Source organism: Tamandua tetradactyla, chromosome 20, assembly GCF_023851605.1.
Source record: "Tamandua tetradactyla isolate mTamTet1 chromosome 20, mTamTet1.pri, whole genome shotgun sequence".
NCBI lineage: Eukaryota > Metazoa > Chordata > Mammalia > Pilosa > Myrmecophagidae > Tamandua > Tamandua tetradactyla.
In genome coordinates, this window is record NC_135346.1 from 51122524 (window position 1) to 51145107 (window position 22584).

The window sequence follows — 22584 nt, forward strand, 5'->3', positions numbered from 1 at the left end:
CCCACCATCTCCCCTATTCCCAGCAATCACTTGCCACATGATTGCTATAAGCCCTTGAGCAAACCAGCTAATCTTTTTTAGTAGTCTCACATTTAAAATGGAAGGGACCTGGCTCTTGAAGTTTCTTTCATCTCTAAAATACTTGATTCCACATGATGAGAATCCTTTATTCCCCAGAGTCCTGTGCTGTCTTGTCTACACCTGCATGTGTTCTTCTGGATCACAGAGGAGTCGGCTATTTTATATTCATTGTCGTGGTTTCTGTTGTTTCAATAAGACCAGGAAGAGTCCATTACTTACCAACCCCTTGAGAAAATCTTAAGCCTGTCTCCAAACGGTTCTGAAATCCACTCCAGCCTTTTAAAGGCTCCCAATTTACTTCAATCAGCAAATAAATGAATACATATTTATTGAACCCCTGTCCTGTGCGTTGCATTGCACTTTGGACTTTCACTCAGGTACTTGTCGACACTTTTGTAAGGTAGGGGTTAAATCAAGCACTCTAGAGCAATCTGAGGCTCACAAGGTTAAGTAACTCGCCCTTATCACTCAGCAAAAGAAGGTAGCAGAATGGTGCCGCGTGCAAGACTTATGTTACTATGTCCACTAATTTTTGTCTTGCTTGTTTATTCCCCTGCCAATTAGTGGTGCAGAGACTCACAATCCAGGTGAGCCCCGTTTAGGTAGCTCATAGACTAGGCAGGCAAGAACATTGAACCACATGATGGGAAAATTATTTTCTTTCACTTCTCTCTCAAGATCCTGATTAATCAAGTTGAAATGTATTTGGTGTTAATGTGATTTTAACACATTTTGAATATTTGCTAAACTCCCTTTTTAACAAAGTGAGCTCGTCTCAGGCTTAGTGCCTTCAACACTAGCAAGAATTTAATAAAATTATTTTGATATAATTTCTATTTAGGACACATGAATATTGGTTTTCCTTTTAGTGGTGACATAAAGCTGCCTTTTAAGGAAAAAGAAATAGGGAAAAATAGTTAAAGAAAAATATCAAATAAATCATAATTTAGGCATAAAGTATAATTGTCAAAATCATGTGTATCTGTCTGAATGAAGCTGGATTGTCCCATGGATTCATGCTGCTTCCCTCACTCTGTGAGGTTCATAGGATTATTGTGGGACTAAGTTTCAAAGTTGTTCTTTGTTTGCTGCCATGAGAAATATTTAGAAGCAATTATGATGGAAACCATCCCTCCCCTTAGAACCATTGAGGTTTCCTTCTTAAGTTTAATTTTTATAACCCAAATCAACCCAAGCTAATAATGGAGTCTGAAAACCTAGGAAAAATATGTAAGTTTATTGCAAAAGATAATATCCCCTTTAAAACAGTTTAGAAATTTACAAAACCTTACATTAATACATTATCTTTAAGAAGGTGCTCTATAGATGAGCTGGTATTATGTTCCAAATATAGTGAGTACACTTTTTCTTTTAACTACAGGGAAAGCAGCTATATAATCTCCTGCAACTTAAGTCGATGTATCACTCTTTTTTTCCTTTTCATTTTATAAAAGTTATTTTTGCTAAGATAATCCCTCTCCATGAAACCATGTAACCAGCCTCAAGAACAGCATTTCTGTAGAATCTCACGATAGATGTTATATAATATTTTACAAAGTAGAAGTGATTTTCACATGAGTATATGAGTATAGAGTCTTGATATGTGCATGTGTGTGTTTTTTGTAGCATACAGATGATCATTTTTATTCGGCAGGAAAGAGTTTATCAAATGCTTTATACTCGTGATGATTTTACATGTTCAATTTTCAGAAAAGATCCCCTTCCCAGTTTCAGGTCCCAAGCAATGCTGTGTTGTGCTTTGGTGTAGAATCATTAAATCCCCGTTTGGTTTTATTTCTAGAAATGTTCACATTTTCCAATCTCGATTTCATTTAACCTAGTTGGTGGGTTTTTTTCTGAGCCCCCAGCTCCACATAGGTGTATGATGATAGGAACTACTTAATTATCCAAGATTGGGTTATACTTTTTATGTCCGTTATCTCAAGCATCTCTTCATCATTCCTGACTAGCCTAGGCAAATGGTTCAGCTCAGCTCTGAGCAGTTTTACTCATTTGATGTTGGACCCTGCACAGAACTTATCAAGTAGGAGGGTAGGTGTTTTTATCCGCATTTGAGAATGGATACATATGGCCCTGAAAGTTTAAGCCATCTGCCAAAAGTGAGTGGACCCAGACTGCTCCATTGTCTGAGTCTCTTAATTCTGGGAACAGGATTATTTTCATTCTCTCATGCTACCTGAGAATATATACTCATTTGAAAATTCGTAAACTGAAAAAAAAAAAAAAAAGAAAATTGAGATGGAAGCTTACTACAGGAAAAAATTATATAATAGATCCCAATTGATTTTGCTATATTGGATTATCCTCTGTGCTGTTCTTTTCCACTGTCAGAGCCAGCTGATAGTCGATTGTATGGATACAGAAAGAAGGATCAATGGCTTTTAGCCAGTGGTAGTGTATCTTCTTGAAATGTGGCATCTTAAGTATGACAAGTGTATTTATCTTAATTCTAACTTGACATTATGTATTCCAGTCTCATCATGTGGGTTTAAACATTACACTAGAAACAGAACAAGAACATCTTGAATGACATTCCAAGACTTAAATAGTGCAAGCTGAGATTCCTTGCCAAATTTCCCTCTTGCTCTCACTGAAATAGCTTTGTGCACTGCAGCACTGTAAAAGGGGAAGATGAAACTGTTGGGTGGTTTGCTCAATTAGTCTCAATTTGTAGCAGGGTACATACATCCCACCTACACATGGGGTGCTGCACTCTGCAAAGAATTCACTCAGACACTGGATCTTCAGAAAAGGGGATTATGAAATGCCTCTTTCATTTAATGTCTCTTTGGCTTTTGGGTTCCTTTTCTAGCAGCATCAAACTGTCCACAGGTTGGAGGGAGGGTTCTGAGTCTTGCCAACCTACCCTTCATCCCCCAGTGTGCAGCAATTGCTTAATTATATTACTTCAGTAGTTTGTTCAGCCATGCAGGTTTGACTGGACTCACATTTATAAGGTTCTGTTAAAAGAATGAGCCAGACCTTAAAATAATTCAGACTTTGGGCAAGAAAGTGCTTTAATACTAAAATGGAAAAAAAAATATATATATATAAGTCCTCATCTCCAGTCCTCCTGCTTCTTCAATCAGGTGATCATTGCCTGGTCACCAGGAAGGGAGATTGTGTGGAGTATTACACTTTTGAACCTATCTACAAGGCTATAATAGGATGAATGAGTGAAAATCAGTGTTGTGTATATCTTAGCCTTATTTATGTTGACAGGAAATTGGATCTCATGATCTTAAATATTGCAGGTAAATTAACTGTGAAATCACAAAGTTCAAACCCAAACCAGATTCTCCCCATTTGTCAGGTGGTTCTCAGACCCCTGCAGAGAAGCATGATATGTTAGGGTGGGCCTTAGAGCAGTTACAATTGCTGAAACCCTCTTTAAATTTCAACCATGTGGGAGAGCCACACTGCCAGTTCCTTATACCCTGGGGTAACCTTACTTTTGGGCAGACATTACAGCCCCTACAGCATGAGATGACAAGTCCTTGATGTGGGACTCTGACACATCTGAGTGATCCTGCATATTTATGCCCTGCCCACTCCTGTTGTGCTTATGTACACAGATAACTTAGAAAATGGCCAGTTTAGTTATTATCAATTTTTCCCATGTTTATCACCCTCCTCTAATCTCCTGCTCTGCATGATACCTCTTTATCCTTTTTGGTTTGATGAACCTGGAATGAGAAAGAAATGCTTACCCTTATAGAGTACAAGAAAGTAGGGTGGGAGTTTTTACTCATGGTGGAAATCTGGACTTGCAAACCAGGAGATTGCCTGGCCATGTGTGGCAGGGAAATTCAAAAGTGGTCCCTCTAGTGTCTGTGAAGTCCTCAGAGAGCCGTGGCACTCAGTCGGATTGGGTCTCCTTTCCCAGTTTGCAGGTCGAACGGCTCACAGCCCTGGTTGAGAGCAGGGGTTTCTCCATGCCAGGGAGGCCAGTTGACAAGCCAGACTGAATGGCCCCCACAAGCTCAGATCCACCAGAAGCATTTCTTCTTCACCTTCTTGGTTTTCCGCCTTAAGTCCTGCTTCTCAGGGACTGGGGTCTCTGCTGGAGACTTTGGTGGTGGAGATACCTCCTCAACTGGTTCTACTTCCTCCAGACTCTGTAGGACTTCATGGAATCTTCCTTCCTGCTGCCGGAAGTCATACTCTACACTGAAAAACAGAGAAGAAGCTTGGAGAGGAAATTTAGCACACACAAATTTAGCATCACCAAGTGCCCAAGCTGACATATAACAGCATGGGCTTTGGGTTCAAGACCTAAATCCTCAGATACCTCCCAGCCGTGTGAACTTGGGAAAGTTATGCCACCTCTCTGAACCTCCATTTCCCCATCAATCAAATTGACACCTGTGATGCCTTCCTCATGGGAGTGTGAATAAGACTGAATGAAGCATGTGACACAGCAGCTTGATAGGAAATATTCAATAAATACGGTCTCCCATCTTTCTTACATTTATTCAGTGATTTTTCCACATTATGCATAAATCATTATGAGATTCAAATAATACAGAGGAACATACACAAAATGTGACAGCTCCCTCTGCCTCTGTTGTTTCCGTTTTACTCCATAAGGGCAAACACTCTCGAGAGTTTGCTGGGCAGACAACCCCAGGCCTTTTCTGTACAATTATATATGCACAGAAATATTTTGTTTTCCTTGTGTAAACATGCTTACCTAAATTCATAAATCCTGTGGGAAGGCAGGCAGAGCTGTACACAGGCTCTGGACTTTGGGGTTCCAATCCAGGCTCCTCCGTTCACCAGCTGTATGTGTGATACTATGCATGTCCCTATACTTTTCAGTGCCTCTGTCTTGTCATCTGTAAAATGGGGTTAATGATAGCACCTATCATAGTGTGGTAGTTTAGAGCTGTTATGTACCCCAGAAAAGGCCATCTTCTTTTAATCCATTCTTGTGAGTAAAGACCTGTTGTGGGTGGGACCTTTTGATTAGGTGGTTTCAACTGAGATATGACCTGCCCAATTCAAGTGGGTCTTAATTCTTTACTGGAGTCCTTTATAAGAAGAGTTTGGAGAGAGAAAGAGACACACACAGAGAGAAATACCCAAAGAAGCAAGCAAGGACACACAGAAGGTGAAAGCAACAGAAACCAGAGAGAAGGACCAACAGATGCCGGCCATGTGCCTCCCCATGTGACAGAAGAACCCAGATGCCAGCAGACTTTCCTCAGAGAAGATATCTTCTTCTTGATGCCTTAATTAAGACATTTTCATGGACCTTGAATTGTGAATTTGTAAACTAATAAATCCCCATTGTAAAAGCCAACCCATTTCTGGCATATTGCATTCTGGCAGCTTTAGCAAACCAAAACACATGGTATCTGTAAAATGACTCCGGTATGTAAAATGAGGTAATGTAAGTGACACACTTAGTGCAGCACCAGGCACAGAGTGAGAAGCCCTCCAGATGTGGCAGCTCCTATTACTGTGATTATCATCACTAATATTATTACTACTAATATGTTGTGCTATGCCTGTTCTTTGGCCTGCATGTCAACTTAATGGCGTGTTTTGGAGATCTCTACATATAAGTATACCTAATGGTATGCCGTAACACCCATGTATTTAAACACTCTTCAATGGATGGAAATTTCCTAATCTCTATTTCTTTGCTATTGTGTGTTTGTTTGTGTGTCTCTGTGTGTGTGTGTGTGTGTATTGGAATCATAAGCATAAGGCTCCATCGTATTGTACTATGTCTACTAAGGCCTGGGAGGTACACATGAAGCCGTGGGGACCAAGGTTCCTAGAAATGGGGGCATTCAGAGGTCTGGCAGCACTGAAGCTTTGGACTCTGGGGCATGTGTGCTCGCTGTGGCTCAGCCTCCTCAGAATCCGGAGAGCTAGACCAGGAAGAATCCCTGCAGACTGCATTTGGCTTCCCTCTGTCCTTAATCGTTCATGCTCCTCCTAGGAGATTTACTTACGGAGGATTTTTCAGTACAAGTCTGCTTGTAAAAAGGCCCTTATGCTGTTAGATGTGTTTGTTATCTGGTTTTATATTTGAGTTCACAAAAGGACCAAGGAGCCAGCGTGGGAGTGTAGCACGTGGAAGAAATGCAGAATTATGAAAATGGTGCATTCTCCTTGTTTAGCAAGGAGAAAAATGAAATACCACATATGAGAGATGAAAGGCCCATATTGTTTGGGGAAAGTCTTTTTACCCAGCAAGGGCTATGAAGAAGCAGTCATTTAAGGACCCCTGTCCTTGTCTACTCCCCCCACGTCCCCTCCAGAGACCCAAGATCAGAGTTAGAGCTGGGGGTGAGCTGCTGGAAAGGGAAACCATGATTGTCAATGATGCCCCCAAATGGAGCCTTGTCACTGAGCATCTAAGATGGAAGAACAAGGGCTAAAGAGTCTGGAGGGCGAAGTGGCCTCTGTGGTAGACTGATGTGGTATCAGAGTTTAGGGAGCAATGGAGAGGAGTATTTAGCTGTTTTGTTTCTGCATTTTTGATAAGTTTTACCCAGATTTTCTTCTCCTTGGCTTATACCTTTCTGTTCCTCCTTGGTCCTTCTCTCTATGGATATAATCCTGATTGGCCGGTGTATTTAACGGATGACATGCAAGCTGTGTTCAGAGTAAAGTTCCTCCTTTTATTAACTGTGAGATCTTGGGGAAGTCACTTCCCATTTTCAAGCCAGAGTGTCCCCACCTGTAAAACCAAAATGGTACTACTCATATGGTCTCGGTGAAGTTTTAGTGATGTAACTCGCAGACAACACTCAGTGCAGAGCAAGGCACAAATTATTCAGCCAGTTGTTCAACACAAGCTTATCGAGCATGTTCCATGTGCCAGTCCCTGGAGGTGCTGGGAAAGGAGATGTCTATACACAGATACCACCCCTGACCTCCTAATGCGGCTTGTCCAGTGGCTCTGTGTCCCTAGGAGTTGCTAGTCAGTGTCAGCAGCTACAGAGAGAGCCTCTAGTCAAGGCCAAGGAGTTGCCAGGTCTGTGGGTAGGAAAACTTTCATGCAGAGGCTTCAGATGCATCACTCAAAAGTGCACCCCTGTTAGTCTCAGGGGGCGGGGTAGGTTTATATCTGCACCAATATGTGCCTCCCCTCCCCAGGGAGATGAATTCAGAGACTGGGGAAGAGTTGTCTCTGGTAACCTCTGCATTGCAAAAAGAAGAAATTTAAAGCAGTGAGTTGTGAGCTCTCATTTTCACCTCCGCTAGCGCTGGGAACCTGCATGGTTCAAAGATAAAGCCCACATTCAAACTCTTCTATCTTCTGAAATCGTCCTGCCCTCTCCACCAACACACACAATATATATATCTTCATCCTAGAGTACCAGATTGAGCTAGAGAGTGGGTACCTATGCTTGCTCTAGGGTTTTTCAGTAGTCTCATATAAGACTTTCCACCTGTCTGTCCATCTGTCCATCCGCCCATCTGTCCTTCGGTCCATCCATCTACCCATCCATTTTGTTCTAGGCATGACATGGTGCTAAGTCCCAGGGACACAATAGCAAACGAAACAAATGTGAAACTGCCCTTATTGAACTTGCTCCCACCATGTGAGACGGATGATTAAACTGACAATTGCTTCTTATTTGTCTCAGCCATCCCTAAAAACTTACAGCTCTTCATTCATATGCCCCTGCTAAATTATATGAATGCACACACACAAACACACACACACACACACACACACACACACTGACCAGCCCATCAGTCTCCGCCTCTTCTTACACAAGAAATTTCTCTGACTTCGTGATTAAAACAAACAAACAACGAACCACCTGGGCTTGTCAAGACTCACTATCGTGTCCTAACCAATTAGACAAATAATCTCTGGGTGATTCCAGAACATGGACAGAACTGGCAGGCCTGGGCGGAGAAGAGCCAGGAGACAGAAAGTAAACTCTATTTCCCTGCCACAATCTGAAGTGCAGCCCAGTACAGAGGATAGAGGAAAGACTTTTGAGCTGGACACCCCTGGGTTTGAACCGAGGTCATGTCACGTACTAGCTGGATATTGGGGAAGTTGCTTCCCTTTCAAGAACTCAGTTGAACATGGCAGTTACAATTGCTACTGGGTAGCTGTGCAGATGGGATAGGTGAAATCTTCTCACACAGGGCACTGTCCCTGCCCACCCACTCCACACCAAGTCCTTCTTTCTTCATATCTTAGGTGCTCCATGCCTCACCCTCTCGCTTATACTTTCAGCTCTTCAGCAATTGTCCACCTTGCAAGCAGCATCGGTCTTCAGCCCTCCCTTCTTGTACACTCCGAGAAGAATACACTTTTTATGTTTCTATGGAAACACAGCTGGGTTCCATTGTAATCCATGGGATTTAGGGAGCTTCCCGCTCCCCTCTTGCAATTGCCCCCACTGGTCTTGACAATTTAAAGGAGATTGGAAGTGACTCCTTTCAAGGCCAGGCAAATAACAGAGTATAATAAGCATGTGTGCTTTGCAAAGAAATTGATTAACGTTTTTTTAGGCCAGAGCAATTTATTAATATAACAGAAAATTGTCAAGTTTTCTTCTTATTTATCCTTTTGACAAAATACTGTTTCATTTAATGGGGAGGTGAGGGAGTATTCCTTGCTTTGGTGACTGCTGACTTATAAATGGGGAGAGGAGTTGCCTTCTTTTTCATCTGCTTTTCATTTTGATGCTGGGTAAACAGACGGTGCCCCTCAACTTCCTGCAGAGCCAACCCACATCATCTTCAGCAACCCTTTGAAAAGGAGAATAAGTTGCCTAGTGTGAGAACTCAGGTAAACCCTTAGCAAATAATTGTTCGGAGATAGTAGGAAGGACTCCACCTGCCTTGGGTTTGGGCCCAGGTATCAAGGTAGAAAGTTACAGGTGTAATCTTTCCAACCTCACCTCTCCCTTCCCTCCTTCCTCTTTCCCTCCCTACCCTCCACGCTCTTTATCCCCCACCATCCTTATTCCATGCAGGGTCACAAGAAGGAATAGTTGTGCAGAGTACTTAGTTTATGAGGAATTCTGGTTCATAGTGGGGGAACAAATGTTGGTCAAGAAATTGTGACACTACAGGATCCAGGAATGGAGCTAATCAGAGCATATAAGGTCTGTGGGGTTGGTCCTCTGAGGACAGGATGCTTGGCACAAGGTTTAGGGATGCCCAGCTCACTGTCTGTGGAGCCTTAGAGCCCTACCCATCCAAAGTGATTTCTAAGCATGGTGCCACAGTGCATTTATAAAGTGAGCTGCGTGTGAGCCAGGAATGGATGAGAGCTTTCAGGCTTCCCTCTTGAGGGCACCTCACTAATCTAGCTGACAAATCAATGCTCCAGCCATCATGCTATGTGAAAAGCAGAGGATGTTTTTCTAGGAAATTGGAAACAGCAAGAGTTCTAAGTCATGGATTGTCTGGAAGAAGAAACAGTGAGGAGCAAATAGCAAAAAAAAAAAAAACCCAGATAAATATATAAAAACTTGAGCAAACAGCAGAGCTGGGTCTGGATACAGGATCTTTGTTGGGCAAACTAAAGTCAGGTGAGCCAAAAGGAGGTAAAAGTTTACATGGAAACAAGGAAACAAACCAAAAAAAAAACCTCTTACTTTTATAAAGCGCTTTTAAATTTGCAAAACACTTCAGATCTGTGATGTCATTTTATCCTCACCATAGCCAAGGAAGGTGACAAATGCTGTTCTCCCCCATTTAATAGACAGGCAGGTCAGCAAAGGAAAGTCACACTGTGAGTTTCAATCAGAATCCCACCCTGATTCTTCATTCCTTATTCTTTGTTTTTCCTATCTAAAGAGGGACCAAATGCTTTTTTTAAAAAAATTAAGATAGATTATATATTCACCTACTATGTAATCATTCAAAGTGTACACTCAGTAGTTCATAGTATCAGCATATAGCTGCGCATTCACCATACCAATCAATTAAAAAAAAAAAGAATAAAAATAAAAGTAAAAAAAGAACTCCCAAAACATCCCGTATCCCTCATACACCTTTTTTTTTTAACTTATCTGTCCATACACTGGATAAAGGGAGTGTCAGTCACAAGGTTTTCACAATTACACTGTCACACCTTAAAAGCTCTATTCAGTCATCTTCAAGAATCAAAGTTTCAGACATTTCAGATGCACCAAAAATTGAAAGGGGATGTCTATATACTGCATAAAAATAACCTCCAAATGACATCTCAACTCTATTTGAAATCTCTCAGCCACTGAAACTTTATTTTGTTTCATTTCTTTTCCCCCTTTTGATTAAGAAGGCTTTCTCACTCCCATGTTGCCAGGGCCAGGCTCATCCCCAGGAGTCATGTCCCTCATTGTCAGGGAGATTTACAACCCTGGGAATCAGGTCCCATATACTGGTGGGGGGGGGGGGGGGGCAGGGGCAGAGAGTTCACCTGCAGAGTTGGCTTAGACAGAGACGCCATATCTCAGCAACAGTAGGGGTTCTCTGGGGGTGACTGTTAGACATAATCATAAATAGGCTTCACTTCTCTGCAGAAATTAATTTTCATAAGGGCAAGGCCCCGTCCAATTGGTAGTCCCCTAATGCTTGTGAGAATGTCAGGAATTCCCCAGGCGGGAATTCCAGTCCCTTAAGGGAACTTTGCAAATATATTTTAATCTTCTGCCCTGATTAATTTGGGATGTATCAGGACATCACACCAACCTGTACATACCTACAAGATCTCTCTCCCTATTCAAGGTTCTTTGTAATTATGTTGTTTGAATAAGTTGACCATATAAATTAAATTAGATAGTGTGCTACTGAAAACATTAATTTTGCACCAAATAAACATCTCTTCCCTTGGTCTCACACAGAAGCTGAAGTTTTAAAATACAGTCAACATCATCCTTTACCCTTTAGTCTGATTTACCTAGTCCTATCCAGATCAGTTTCATTCGTATCTCTGATTGAAGTCTGATAACTTTTTCATTGTTTTTAACAGTTGCTGTATGAGTTAATGCTGACTTTTACAGCTGCAGAACTCTAGCTGTGAGTCTCAGGTGTCACACAAATACCCAGAGTTCCAGAGAATAATCAGGTTACACACAAAGAGCTCAGCATCCAGAATTTAAAAATGACCGCTACAAGTCCAGAATAGATGTGGCTGCTGTAAGAGTTTACAATCTAGGAACCTTTACAATAGGCCTTTGTTAGGCACAGGTCGTTAAAGCATTTGGCAAGTTAAAGCTTAAGGGGTTTATTGCTAGAGAGAAATAGATTGACAGAGGGTAAAGGTAGAGCAGGCAGATGGGAGCCAGCAAAACCTGCTAGTGAAAGAGAAAGGAAGAAATGGCTCCAGCTTTCTTTCTGACGGGTTGTGGTTTTAAAGGAAAAACTGCACCAAGAGGGATGGGGTGACATGTGGCTGCAGGGATTGCTGGGAGATACCAGGCTGGTGCAGATCGTGATGTCATGCTCGTGGTGATCTGGTCTGCCCTCTGGAGGGTGGGGTGTTAGTACCTTTGTGTCACTATCTTGCTGTCACATCAGGTCTTGACAGAAGAGCTGCTGAGGGAGAGAAACTGAAGGGATCCCATGTCACAGGATCCATTTTGTATGTTAAGTTTTATTTTCTGATACCTGCCATTCCTGCCTTTTTATTTTAATAAAACTGACTGGAGCTGGGGTTAGATTTGGGACGATGCCTTAGCTTAGCTCGAAGCAGTTTTTGAGGGAGCAGAGACGTTGTGTTCTCTTTTTGGCTACTTCCTGCTGTGTCTGGGCGAAGCTGGGGTAGAAAAAATTGCTTTGAGCCAGGCAGAGGCATCATTAATTGGACTGCGACAGGAGCAGGTTTTAAATTTTTGTTGTAGCAGGAGTATGTTTTTAGAATTTTGCTGATTAGTTATGGCTGCTGTTGACCTGTGAAAAAACTTAGACCTTATGAGAGGTGGGGGGGCTAGAAGAAAAATTAATAGGAGAATAATTAAAGGGGAGTGAGTTGTTAAGAATATTTGGGGGGGGCAAAAGAATGAATTGATGAAATCAGTTGTTATTTTTGGAGATTTTAGCATTTTCAGGTTTCAGAGCTTCTTTGGCATTGGAATAATTTGGAGGTTTAAAGTTTCTGAAAAACAAACTTAAGTACATTAGATATTTTTTAGGGTTTATAGGAACATTGTTGGTTGGGATTTGTCATATTTTGGCAGTTTGTACTAACTGGCTGAAGTTTGCATAAGAGTAACCTCCAGAATAACCTCTTGACTCAATTTGAAATTTTTTAGCCATTGAAACTCTATTTCTTTTCCCCCTTTTGGCCAGTTCATTCATGTTAGGGCCCAGCTTATCTTTGGAGCTTATGTCTCACCGTGCCAGGGCCAGCCATGTTCTATGATGATAAGGTCAGCTGTATTTCACACTGTTAGTTACCAGGTTTATATTCCTGGTAATTATGTCCCATGTTGTGGGGAAGCTTAGGGTTTGGCTTAGAGAGAGACCACAGTAGAGCAACAGCACAGATTTTCTGAAGATGGCTCTTAGGCATTAATTTTAAGTAGGTTTAGTTTACCATTATAGAAATAAGTTTCATAAGGGCAAGCCTTAGAATTGAGGCCTTGGCTTCCTGGGGAATTCCTAATAGTTTTATTTTTTCCAGTTCCTTCAGGGATTTTGCAGACACTTTCATTTTTTGCCCCAAGCACTCTGAAATGTAGAGTATGAAATATTAACTTGTACAAAACATTAAGATTTTGTTCCTTATTCCAGGTTTTATATTAAATAAAGTTTAATTAGGTTAACTTATTAGACAGATTAAACTAGATAGTGCAAATTTTAGACAAAATAAACATTTTTTTATCTTATACAAAAGTCAAAGCTTTAAAATACAGACAGTATTTTTTTTACCTTGTATATTGATTTGTTTTGGTTTTAACTATATCAGTTTTGTTGCATTTTTAATTGGAGTTTGAGGATTATATAAACAGTAAAGTACCCCAGAATTTAATGAGAGCTTTTTTAAAATAATTAAAACCACGATTAATAATATTATACCATTGTTTAACATTATATAGATTAGTATTAGGATATAACATTGATAGGATATTGTTAAATTTTTAGGAATTTATGTAATGTTCAAATATATGAATATTTTATTTATTTAAATTTAATAACAAGATAGAAAAAAATTTTAAACATTGTAATATATTTCAAAAACTTTTTATGCAATATGTTAAATTATTTTAGTACCTTAGTACCTTATTTATACAAGGCGAAAGAACAAATTATTTGTAGCAGTTTATTCCTAACAGTGAGAAGACTTTTTTTTAAATAAAGGATAATGCCAGCATAAACATTAATAAGGATATTATTTTGATGTAAAATATTTTAGACACAAAATTTGCATGAGTAAGAAAAATTGTTTTTCAAAATACTTTATATTAAGGGCATATTTATAATTCGTGTTAATAGAACGCAGAGAAAACTTAACTTTAGTTTTGTATGAATATTCAGCATTACACAAAAGCTTTCCTTTTTTTGTGTTTGTTTTTGTTTTTTTTTTGAATTATATGACAAACAGACCTATTAAATTTTGGTTAGTACTGATTATGACTAACAGAATTTATTTTCATAAACCTTTATTTTATGACTCTACAATTATTTTGTGACCAACAGTTATTTAGAACTTATAATTAAAAATTACTATAACAAATAAAAAAACTTTTTTCAACTCTTATATTATTATTTTTTTTATCCATTTATGGCTTGTAATTTACAATGACTATAACAAATAAAATTTTTATTTTACCTATAGTTTTTACATATTTAAACTTCATTATAATTAAAAATAAATTTGATAATGAATTTACAAAGCTTTTGAACCTGTATGCTTCCTTTTTTTTTAACATGGGCAGGCACTGGGAATCAAACCCGGGTCCTCAGGCATGTCAGGCAAGCACTCTTACCTGCTGAGCCACCGTGGCCCGCCCTATATACTTCCTTTTTTTTTTCTCTCTCTATTATCGTTTTATTTCTTTTTCTGTTGTCTTTTTATAAATTGATGCAAATGTACTAAGAAATGATGAATATGCAACTATGTGATGATGTTAAGAATTACTGATTGTATATGTAGAATGGAATGATTTCTAAATGTATACTTCCTTTTAATAATAGTATTTATGAAGGGAAGAAGAGCTAGAGATTTATAAAATAATAGAGAAAGGGAAGAAATTTATGTTGGCGTTCAGAACACGGCTAGACATTTGTATACTTTATACTTAGAATACATAAATGATTATTTTATAGTCTATTTTTTTTTTTTTTAACATGGGCAGGCACCGGGAATCGAACCCAGGTCCTCTGACATCGCAGGCAAGCATTCCTGCCTGCTGAGCCACCGTGGCCCTATTTTATAGTCTATTTAAAATCTTTTAGTTTAGTTTAGCAAAAACTTAAATTTTTTAAATAATATTTTGAGCTGCTAAATAATGCCAGGAATGTGTTAATTTACAGTTTTTAAAAACTGATTTAGAGTTCTATTGTTTAAGTGCTGCTTTTTATTTAAAGGTTTTATACATGTTATTTTTATGAAGACTTCTTAGGTTATTTTTTACTTTTTGCTTTTTAAATTTTTCCAGCATTTTTATTCTTTTGCTACCACTGCTTTATATAAAATAAAGCCTTAATAGGTGTATATTTTAACTGAAATATAAACCCTTAGAAGCTAAGATTTGTTTTTTTATTTATGACAGATAAAGTTATTATAACTCCAAATTTTGATATATTTTGAGGTAACAAATGGCTAAGTAAGAAAACTCAGATTTTTTAAACTTCAGTTAAAGTTATAAAAAATCCATTTGTATTTTTATTAAATTTAATTGATTTCTTTAAATAGAATATATTTGAAGTATTTGTATATTTTTAATTTTATATAAGTGTTATTATTATTATTAGGTACATTGTTTAGTTTATGCAACCTGTTAGACTACTTTAAGAGGAATTTTGAGAATGTACTTATAATACTGGTTTATTTATTAGCAAGTTTATTTAAACTTAAGGAGAACATACTTAAGCAGAATAAAATTGCATTTGCTTAATTGAAAGATTCATTATATAATTTTTTAATTATTTTTATAATATTTTAAAATTATAACAAGGTTTTAAAAGCAGGCCACAGTGGCTCAGCAGGCAGAGTTCTTGCCTGCCATACTGGAGACCCAGGTTCGAGTCCCAGCACCTGCCCATGTGAATAAAAAAAAAGCATATTGACTATTAAGTTTTGGAAACTATATTGAGCTCATTGAATTTGTTTTAACTTTAACTGGTGGGAAAACTTTTTAATTGGTTGCACAGATAGAATGATGTTAGGCTTAGAGCTCATTAAAAAATGTTCTTATTAATTTGCTGTTACTATCCAGAGGTCTGAAACTATTCATTGAAAATGCATACAGGCATAAATAGGAAGTTTATTATTTGAAAGAAAAACAGAAATACAGAAATATTTTTGAGAAGAATAAATAAAAGATTGAATATGCCATCTTATCCCATCTTCATTTTTTGCCGGCCACATGCCTTCCCAGATTGACCTTTCTTAAGTCAAAGTATCTTTATCTGGATGACTTAGTTTGAGCATTTTTATGGCTTTAGAACTGTAAGCTTGTAACTTAATAAATTCCCTTTGTAAAAACCAACCTATTTCTGGTATATTGTATTTCCAGCAGCATTGGCAGATTAAAACAATGCTTTTCTGGAAAGTTGTCCATTTCAAATACATTGTCTAGTTTATTAGTGTGTAATTGCTCAGAGTGTCCCCTCATTATCTCTTTATTTCTTTGGGGTCAGTAGATATGTCACCTCTCCTATTTCTGATTTTATTTATTTTCATCTGCTCTCTCTCTCCTCTTTTTTTTTTTGGTCAGACTCACTAAGCGTCTATCAACTTTATTGATTTTCTCAAAGAACCAACTTCTGGTCTTGTTGATTCTCTCTATTGCTTTCATGTTCTCAATCTCATTTATTTCTGCTCTAATCTTCATTATTTTTTCCCTTCTATTTGCTTTGGGATGAGTTTATGCTCTTTCTCTAGTTCCTACAGGTGCACAGTTAATTCCTTGATTTTTATTCTTTCTTCTTTTTTAGTATAGACATTTACGGCAATAAATTTCCCTCTTGGCACTGCCTTTGCTTCATTCCATAAGTTTTGATATGTTGTGTTTCTCATTTTTTATTTGTCTCAAGATATTTACTGATTTCTCTCATAATTTCTTCTTTGAACAACTGGATGCTTAAGAGTGTGTTGTTTAGCCTCAATGTATTTGTGAATTTTCCAATTATCCACATGTTATTTATTTCCAACTTCAGTCCATTAGGGTCCAAGAAAATATTTTGCATAATTTCAGTCTTTTTAAATTTATCGAGACTTGCTTTGTAACCCAACATGTGGTCTATCCTTGAGCTTTATCCATGAGCACTTGGAGCTTTATCCATGAGCACTTGAGAGAATGTGTATACTGCTGTTGTGGGGTGTGATGTTCTGTAAATGTCTGTTAAGTCTAGTTCATTTATTGTATTATTCAAACTCTCCATTTCCTTATTGATCCTATGTCTAGATGTTCTATCCTGTGATGAGAGTGGTGTATTGAAGTCTCCAACTATTATTGTAGATATGTCTACTTCCCTTTCATTGCTGTCAGTGTTGTGCCTCATGTATTTTAGGACATTCTAGTTCAGTGCATAAATGTTTATGATTGTCATGTCTGCTTGATGAATTGTTCTCTTTATTAGCACACAGTGTCCTTCTTTGTCTCTTTTAATTATTTTGCATTTGAAGTCTAATTTGTTGGATATTAGTATAGCTACTCCCACTCTTTTCTGGTTGTTATTTTCATGAAACATCTTTTTCCACCCTTTCACGTTCAATCTATTTTTGTCCTTGGATCTAAAGTGAGTTTCCTGTAGACAGCATATAGATGTGTCCTGTTTTTTAATCCGTTGTGCAGTCTATGTCTCTTGATTGGGGAGTTTAACCCATTAACATTTAATGTTATTACTATAAAGGTAGTACTTTCCTCAACTCTTTTTTCTTTTGGATTTTATATATATATATATATATTTTTTTTCTTTTTACCCTTACTGATACTCTTCATTATTATACTCTTCTCCAGACCTTTCTCTCCTTTCTTTTCCTATCTGCCTATACTGTTCCCTTTAGTATTTCTTGTACAGCCAGTGTCTTAGTCACAAGTTCTCTCAGTGACTGTTTATCTGAAAATATTTTAAACTCTCCTAATTTTTTCCAGGGGCAGAGTTCTTGGTTGGCAGTTTTTCACTTTCAGGATCTTAAATATATCATATCACTGCCTTCTCACCTACATGGTTTCCGCTGAGAAATCCACACATCTTCTTATTTCGCTTCCCTTGTATGTGATGGATCACCTTTCTCTTGCTGCTTTCAGAATTCTCTTTTTGTCTTTGACATTTGACAATCTGATTAGTAAGTGTTTTGGAATAGGGATCTATTCTGTTTGGGGTATACTGTGCTTCTTAGACCTGTAATTTTATGTCTTTCATAAGATGGGAAATTTTCATTGTTAGTTTCCTGCATTATTCTTTGTGCCCCATTTCCTTTCTCTTCTCCCTCTGAGACACCCATAACACATACATTTGTGCACTTTATATTGTCATTTAGTTCCATGAGACCCTGCTCATATTTTTCCATTCTTTTCCCTCTCTGTTCTTTCATGTATAGGATTTCAGATGCCCTGTCCTCTAGTTCACTAATCGTTTCTTCTGCCTCTTCAAATCTGCTGTTGTAAATCTCTGTTTTGTTTTTCATCTCTTCTGTTGTGCTTTTCATTCTCATAAATTCTTCCATTTGTTCCTTAAAGCTTTAAAGTTCTTCCTTATGGTCACCCAATGTCTTCTTTATATCCTTGCTCTTTTTTGGCGTATCTTCCCTCAATTTTTTTATTTGATTTTTAACTTGATTTAGCATGTTTGCTTGAACATTAATTAGTTGTTTCAACTCCTGTATCTTATTTAAACTGTTAGTTTGTGCCTTTGACTGGACCATATCTTCATTTTTCCCAGTATAACTCATAAATTTTTGTTGGTATCTCAACATCTGATTTCTTTGATCAGTTTATTCAGGAGGTCATTTTCACTCTTTACCTTGGCTTTTCTTGTTTGTTGGCTTTGTTCTCTGTCTCTTTTTTGGCAATCAGTTCAACTTATTCTAGACTTCTAGCATAGCTTCTGTTTAATTGATCAGAATTTTTCAGCTCTTATTTTTCTGGTTCTTGCCCTGCCTCTTTTGAGGAGGGTCTCCCCAGATATGGACAACTCCAATCAGATTTTCCCAGATAAGGCAGGCATGTAATCAGTATCTAGTTTCCCTAAGGGTGAGATGCAACAGGATGCCTGACTTTCTGGTGGCACCTCTAGAGTCTGTGCTTTTCCTATCTCACCCAGCAGGTGGCACTGGTCAACCCACAGCTCCCCACCAGCATAAAGTGGTGCTGTTTATTAATTCTCAGCCTGCCAGGAGTGTGGTTGAGACAGAGGCTAACGTGGAAGGCAAGCTTAAGCTATTTCAGATTCCCAGCCCCTGGGGTCTGATTTCTTTGAAGGAAGACTGCCACTTGAGTTGGGCCACACACATCCTTTTCTTGGGTAACACACACCCTTTAGTGAATTACTTGACTTGTTTCTTTTAACTCCATTCTTGCCTGGGTCAATGCTGACAGTTGAAAATGCCTGAGGCTTTCTCTAATGAGCTACTTAGAATAAGTTCTGTGCTGTGATCTCAGCCCTTCCACCGGTTCGGGAACCAGGAGCAAATGTTTTCAACAAGGCCCTGACTCTTTCCGTTGTTTTATTCTAAGAAGAAAAAACAACAGGTGACTACCTGGGCCATGTTAGGTTAGGACACAAGGTAACTTAAACAAGATGATGGTAAGAAAAATGCCTACCATTTATGGGGTAAAATCAGTATTTTAGATCCCATGCTACCAGTTTACATTCATTCTCTCATACAAATCCCACACCCCCATGAGATAGATAATATTATCTTCATTTCACAAATAAGGAAACCAAGGCAAGGAGAGGTGAAGTATTTTGCCAAGGGCACAATATTTATTATTTTCTAGAGCCAAGATTTGAACTCAGACTATCTAACCCCAAAGCACGTGCCCTGAAATATACTGCCTTGAAAGGATGCAGAGGTTTTTATTGGTTTGAGATCCTGCTGGGCCATGGGTGTGTGTGTGTGTGTGTGTGTGTGTGTGTGTGTGTGTGTGTGTGTGTGTGTGTGTGTGGCATGTTGTGTAGTGACCATGGCTTGGTTCTCCTGAATGGCCCACAGACCCCTGTGGAATCAGATCCATCCAGGAGCTGGGCTGCCAGGGCCCCCTTGATGGCCCAGCTACCTGTCCACCCAGCAATAGTTTTTCTAGGTTGCAAGAGTTCTGACAGGTAGACTGCATCACCAGCAAAGATGTGTACCCCATGAGGGGGCAGCTTCTTCAAGGTGATAACTGGGCTCAGCCTTCTTGGGTCTGATATAGGCTGCTGGTGTCTCTAGCGGGCCCTTTGTGTTTCCCTCTGAGCGGAGGGTCTTGCTCTTTTATAAAGAGACATGATGATGAGCCACAGCCATAAACCAAAAACTCCATCAAGTTGAGTTTGGAAATGAATGTGAAGTCTCCCTGAAGATAAAACATCTTCCAAATTCCTCTCCACCCCCCTCTTCATCTCTCCTTGGAATGTTTCTGTGGCACCTCTCTTCAAGAACCTAGGTACAACACAGATTTATTGACCTTCCACAACTTCTTTCTTTGTAAAATAATTAGCTGCAAGAATCAGTGTATACAGGAGGGCAATTTTGTTCCTGTCCATTTGGACAAATCACAGCACTTTCAAAAGCATCTTTGGGAAAGAGTTACAGTCTAGGAAAGTGAAAGATTTAATTCTGTAGTTGTTCTTTTTCCCCAACCTGGAAGGGATATTGTTTCTAAAACTTGCTCCTAATGACCAGTTTGCTCATTATTTACATGGCATATTTTTGAGCTTCACAAACTTGCAACTACTTCAAGTTGGCAAGTCCACCCCTTTCTCCTAGGGCATTTATCTGCTGATGAGTCCTCAGAGAATCACAGGTTCTCTTCTTGGCACATAAATAAGCAGGACTAAGCTGCAGAAATCTGCACTGCTGATGGCTGCCTTTGAAAGAAATCTGGGTTCTGTGCTTTAGTGCAAGAGATCTGCCAGCTAAGCCCTAGGAAAGGGTAGCTCATCTCTGAGAATTTTAATGCATATTTTCACTGATTATGCAAGGTCAAAAGGACAAAACAGAAGGGCAGGGAGATCTCCTGATAGTAGGACTTAGGTTTGTGCCCTGACTCTGATGGCTATTGGACAATTCACTTACCCTCTCTGAGTCTCAATTTTCTCATCTGTAAAATGGAAAGAATAGCCATTTCCCCGTTTTAGGGTTGTTGGGAGTCTAAAATGAGACAATGCAGGCACAGTGCTTAGCAAGATTCCTGGCACAATGCCTGGTCCAACAATGGTAACAGTTATTATATTAACTTAAGAGAGGAAGCAGATTGGGTCATTCTTGGTCAACTGTGGCCTCTGTGGCAGCAGCCATCATGTATTATTCCTGAGAAATATACACCTTGCTTGATTTTATATTTATGGCATGTTTCAGCCTCTTTAGCTATTAATGCATTAAGATAGATTTCATTTTTATTGCAGATAAAGTGCTGATGCTGTAAATCCTACTTCTTTTCCCTTGCACTGCTACACTGTAAGGAGAAAAAGAAAGCAGTAAAGCCACTTGATAGAGTCAGGGAATAGAGGCAAATGTTTTGGATATCCACCTGTCATGGCTCAGAGAAATTTCCACATGTACCCCAGAAATTATGCCTGTTTCCCAAAGAGACACCTAAGCTGTGTTTGGTGATGGTCATTAAGGAATGCTGGATGGTATTGCCATAATTTTCACATTCCAGTGTTTGAAGCAAATGTTGCTCATTCCACATAGGAATTTGATAAAAGCTGCAGATGTCTGGGTGATTACTAGAAAGAGCAGATATGATGTAAATTTTGTAACTATTTTTCACTGTGGGCTTCATCCCTGGCCGGACAGAGGGCGGTGGCTAGAAGAAGAGGCTCTCACAGGTCACCTGGTTCCACGCCAAGAGCGTCATAAGCAGAAAAAAGGAAAATAATAAATAAATTAAATGGAAGGGTAGTTGCTAAATCCAAAGGACCGCATGTGTATTGCATTTCAGTGTAGTGTAGTGTAGGTGATAACTTTCAAAGCCAGACCCCAGCGGCCAAACAGCTTAGCCAAAGAAGGAAACCCAAGCAAGGGTTCTTAATGCCACCCAACCATGTGACCTCAGGTGACACATAGCTCTCTGGATCCGCCCTTTCCTGGGGAAGGTGAAGTCCTTGTTTTCTTTACAGGGCTTATGGTTGCAAACCTCTGGCCAGTGTTCCAGGTAGCTTCCTTGTTATAGATTCTGAATATCAAAACCCAAGTACCAGGACCAGGTCTGCTGGGTTCTACGTGTGAAGTGAGGCTCTGGCAGTGAATCTCCTTTTGAATGGCCATGATTTCTTCTCTGTCAGGCTCAGAAGAAATCTTAATAGTGAAGGAATCAATAATGTTGAAAAAGCAACTCATGTCTGGAGTTTGAGGAAATAAGAGGGTGGCGATGGAGCATTCATCATTTATCTTCATGCTTACTGCTTGTTTCAAGAATGCAGGCTGACTGCATCCATCTCTTGAAGTGTGTGCATCCACACTTTTCCATTTAATACCTGACCTCAGATGAGGCCCAAGAAACTGGGAGATATGGGAAAAGCAAGAGACTAAAGATGAATCCCCTAGTAACATATAACGAATGTAAGCCTGGGCCCCAGAGCAGACTGAGAGAGACTCATTTTTCTTCTTATTGGAAAAAGGAGGCTTTGGAAGACACCGTTACTTCATTAGCAAGCCCCAGCTTTTCCTTCCTTCTGCCTTTGCCTCTGTCCTTACCTATACCCTTTAGTTAGGTCTATATATGACTAGCTACATAAGCAAAGCCAAACGGAAAATAAGTCATCTTTCCAATGACTCATTTAAAAGTTAGTTTCTGGGGTATTTTATAAGCAATGATTTCCTATGACTGGACATGTATTCTGTCTATCACACAACTTTTGTGAAATTGACTGCCATCGCTTCCTTTCAAGATCCTCTTTGAACCTAATTTGATGCTTCTGAAACTTTGTTGGGCATCAGATTTACCCAGGGAGCTTGCTGTAACTGCATATGCCCGTCGATGACCCTTCCCTCTCTTATCTGGCAGATTTGGGAGGTAAAGCTCAGTGACCAATAGGAGCTGATACCCAGAGGGTAACAGTGCAGGTTAGCTGTCATCACGCTGTGGGAATACTGCTTAGGACTTGCATTTTTACCGCACGGGGCCTTTGGCCTATTAGATCTCAGTGGCATAATGCTGACCTATAGCTGAGCTCTAACACTTATCC

General features: G+C 39.1%; 2 protein-coding genes across 11 annotated transcripts in view; one reads left to right on the top strand and one right to left on the bottom strand.

Moving 5' to 3' along the window:
* Positions 1-22584, top strand: part of DOCK2 (dedicator of cytokinesis 2) — a 446749-nt gene that overhangs the window by 243253 nt on the left and 180912 nt on the right. The window lies entirely within an intron of this gene.
* Positions 1345-22584, bottom strand: part of INSYN2B (inhibitory synaptic factor family member 2B) — a 111597-nt gene continuing 90357 nt past the window's right edge. For 2 of the 8 annotated variants that reach the window (XR_013166310.1, XR_013166312.1), the window contains 2 exons: positions 6638-6799; positions 4163-4272 (listed from right to left, as the gene is read on the bottom strand). Coding sequence is in view for 3 of the 8 variants with exons in the window: in XM_077137618.1 (XP_076993733.1) it covers positions 4086-4272 (187 nt within the window). In the remaining 5 variants the exon portion in view is untranslated. Of the gene's footprint in view, positions 4273-6637; positions 6800-8300; positions 8413-8603; positions 8839-22584 lie in introns of those variants that run through there. The other 6 variants (XM_077137618.1, XM_077137617.1, XR_013166313.1 and 3 more) reach the window with 4 other exon arrangements.